Genomic DNA, 3,774 nt, shown 5'->3' with positions numbered 1-3,774 from the left:
CAGGTCCTTAGTCTGCAGATTAAGAAACTATCCCCAAAGTTGGCATCTCTGATTAGGGTCTTAGTGGTCCTGGGAGTGGGAAAGCTTAATTTGAGGTCTTAACAGAAAGGGTAGAGCAGTGCAAATACATCTCAATTCTAACTCTGATATGAATATAGCTCTAGGAAAAAACTCAAGGCAACAAAAATAAATTTTCATTTCTATAGTATTCCAATGCTTACAAATAATAACCGCAATAACAGCTAAATTTATACGGCACTTTAAAGTCTGTAGATATTATCTTATTTGATTTGACCCTCACATCAGTTCTACAAGGTAGCCCTACAAAGTGCTAACAGGTATTATGCTCACAAACCCAACTACCAATGTTATCATCCCCACTTTACAGATGAAGAAACTATGACAGGGAAGCTGAAACAAAATCTACAGCAAAGATCACAGCCAGTCCAACATCTAGATCATAGGATCTAGAGCTCTTAAAGATCATTTAGACCAACTACTTACATTGTGGAAAGGAAAAAAGTGCTCATAAAAAGAGACTCGGTCAAGGTCACACAAGAAGAGGTAGCAAAGCCACTTCAAGGTGAGGAGTAGGGAGAAAAGAAAGTTTCCTAATGATTTTAAATCAGAGCACCCTCAATTGGGAGGTGGAGGGGAAATCCCTCAGGTCTCTAGGAAGGAAAGCTTAGCCCAGTTCTTGGCACACCCTAGATACTTAATAAATGTTTATTTATTGAAGCTAGCAATCTCTGAGAGGATCCTGGGGAGAGGGATTTGAGAATTGGATCCTCTAGATGTGGTCCTCGGGATCTGCTCCTTGCCCCTTTTGGTCGCTCCTCCCTTCCAACGCCCATCCCCGGGCTCTAACCGTCTCCCCCCCCCGGCCCCTAGGCCAGGCGTGGAAAGCCCTGACCACCGCCGAGAAGCGTCCCTTCGTGGAGGAGGCCGAGCGGCTGCGCATCCAGCACCTGCAGGATCACCCCAACTACAAATACCGCCCCCGGAGGAAGAAACAGGCCAAGAAGAGCCGGCGGCTGGAGCCCAGCCTCCTGCTGCACGGCCTCTCGCAGCCGCCCAACGGCTCCAGCTGCGGCGCGGCCGCCGGCGCCGAGGGCTTCGCCCCCACACACCCTGGGGTGCCGGGCCACCAGCAGCCACCGCCCCTCAACCACTTCAGGGAACTGCACCCGCTGGGGTCCGAGTTGGACAGCTTCGGGCTGCCCACGCCCGAGATGTCCCCGCTCGACGTGCTGGAGCCCAGTGAGCCAGCCTTCTTCCCGCCGCACATGCAGGACGACTGCCTCCTGGGCGGATTCCGCTCCCCCTACCCACCACAGCTGGACTACGCCCCCGACAAGGCGCTGGCCCGGGACCTGGGGGGCCCCTACGGGCAACCCCCGGCTGCAGCACACCTGGCCGAGGCCCTAAGGACCGCCCCCCCGCCCCCGCCAGGCCTCTACTATAGCCAGCTGTGCGGACCCTCAGGTCCCGCCGGCCCCCGTGCCAGTGGCCTGTCCCCGCATTTGGGTCAGCTCTCTCCCCCACCTGAGGTACACCACCTGGATGGCGTGGAACAGCTGAGTTCCGCCGAGCTGTGGACCGACGTGGACCGCAATGAGTTTGACCAGTATCTGAATACGAGCCGGACTCGGCCAGAAGTGCCCGGGCTCGCCTACCATGTGTCTCTGGCCAAGCTGACCCCTAGGACCCTGTCCTGCGAGGAGAGCAGTTTGATATCTGCTCTGTCTGACGCCAGCAGCGCTGTCTACTACAGCCCCTGCATTAGCGGTTAACTCCAGATGGGCAGCTGCTTCAGGCCTCGGCTGTCCTGAAGCCACCTCCTGCCTTCCCTTTGGAGACAACGCCCCAATATAGTCAGGAGCCATCAATACTATTTAGAGTAACTCATTAAAACACATAGCGCTTCTTCCTTTTTTTTTTTTGTATGTGCTCCAGTCACTGTTATACTGCATACCTATATAGCACAAATGTATGTCTTCTTTCCAAAGCCAGGAATATAAACAACCCCTGTACCCATAAATATTCATACTGTGTAATGGCACCCACCTTGCAAAGAGCCAAGATACCCAGCCCCGGGCTTTCAGTTCCCTCACTCAGTATCATCTAGTCACTGTTACTTGCCTGTGCAGTTGGGCAAGCAGCTCTTTGCAAGGCCTGTGGTTTTGGAAATTATTGGGTCGCTTTGTTTACAGAAGTTGTTTGACACCTCACTCCAGGGTCACAATTTTCTACCACATTTCTGAAACATTGTCTACTCCACCAGCCATGTTTTGATAAGACTTATTTTTACTAAACTTTTTTTATATATAATATGATATTTAATTTTTTATTATCAAACTTTTTAAAAACTTTTTCTTTCTGGGGACGTTTCCCCAGATCAGAAGCATTGATGTAGCAAGGTCAGTTTTTTTATTAAGAAAAAAAGTTGCTAAAAAACAAAACAAGGAAAAGGAACCTATGGCAAAAACCTGTTAGCACACTGAGAGTGGAATAATCTCAGGCTGTCCTTCCTTGTCCAGATCACCCTAGAATATCTATATTGAAAAAGCAGATTATGTTCTAGCATCAAGCTGAACTAATGTTCAGCCTTGGAGGCAATTTCACGATAACATCTGGAGGATCTCTACTCCCTTGTTCAACAGCATTCACTAGGGACCTGAGCTCCTAAGTAAGGGTCAGGGTCATGAGAGTGTTTTGAATAAACCACCTCAGCCTTTTCTGTATGGTTTGTGTGTCTGTGTGTTTATTGCCAGTTTGTGGGGGCCCCCATCAATTGGGACTGTGAAAATTCCTAGCAGAGTGTCACATATAGGAGCAACCCCAGTCAACAATACCCTGTCCTGCTCACATAGGCTGCCCATCTTGAGCTGTCAGGATCAGGACAATGGGGTTGGAGTTGAGCCTGGCCATCAGAAGAAGAGGTCAAATTTCCATGTGCCAGAGATCCACCACTGTCCACCTGAAAGTGTCTGTCATATCCTGGTCATAATTCTTGTCTGTGTATCCTGGTTTCAATATCTCTTTCTTACTTTGGTGATGAGTGACACAATAATTGTGTTTCTACTTCTAACATAATATCTTTCTCTTGCCCATTATATGTTTCCCTGGCTTTGTGTCATTTTTCATAGAACCACAAAGTTGGGTGAGGGATCTCAAAGGTCATATAACCCCTTCCTTATCTGATGCATGAACTGATCCATACAGGGTTGTCTGACCTGAGGATTTACATCACATAGTATACTAGGAGTTTGTTTGGGGATTGATAGGAAGCTTAATGGCAAAGACAACTAAAGCCAACTACTGTTTGACTCACTCCTAGGTAAACAATCTTAGACCTCTGCAATAACTATCAGCTGCCCTTGGAAACCCTACTTTTAACAAACTTTCTTTCTTCTCTCTCTCTCTCTCTCTCTCTCTTTCCAGATATATATATATATATATATATATATATATATATATATATATATATGCATGTGTATGTTTGCATGTATGTATGTGTATATAGAAAGAGATGGATGGATATGTTTGAAAATGCTTATCTTCCTCTCATATTCCTTTCATTCTTGGAGTGCTAACTGAAACCTAACTTTCTTAAGACACTTCTACTCCAAGTCTGACTTGCTCCTCTCATACCCCAAAACAAAAAGTCGAAAGAGTTGGTGGATTCTCTGCTCTCCCACTGCCAGTTACTTCCATTGTAGCTCTAAGTGACCATCTTCCTAGCTTCAAAATTCAGTTCATCCTAACTACATT

At 47.3% G+C, this 3,774-nt stretch overlaps 1 protein-coding gene across 1 annotated transcript; it reads left to right on the top strand.

Annotated features, from left to right (window-relative positions):
- The first annotated feature begins 782 nt into the window (after nt 1-782).
- SOX18 (SRY-box transcription factor 18) lies at nt 783-2,744 on the top strand. The gene has a single exon (XM_074210527.1). The coding sequence runs from the start codon at nt 795-797 to the stop codon at nt 1,791-1,793; it is 999 nt and encodes a 332-aa protein (XP_074066628.1). The 5' UTR covers nt 783-794; the 3' UTR covers nt 1,794-2,744.
- Nucleotides 2,745-3,774: the final 1,030 nt, after the last annotated feature.

This window comes from Macrotis lagotis, chromosome 1, assembly GCF_037893015.1.
Source record: "Macrotis lagotis isolate mMagLag1 chromosome 1, bilby.v1.9.chrom.fasta, whole genome shotgun sequence".
Taxonomy (NCBI): domain Eukaryota; kingdom Metazoa; phylum Chordata; class Mammalia; order Peramelemorphia; family Peramelidae; genus Macrotis; species Macrotis lagotis.
Note: the sequence above shows the minus strand (reverse complement) of the source record. Positions and strands in the feature narration are given on the sequence as shown.

What these genes read in the sequence shown, in the direction of transcription:
- SOX18 (XM_074210527.1), top strand. Translation starts at nt 795, where the DNA reads ATGTGGTCCTCGGGATCTGCTCCTTGCCCCTTTTGGTCGCTCCTCCCT.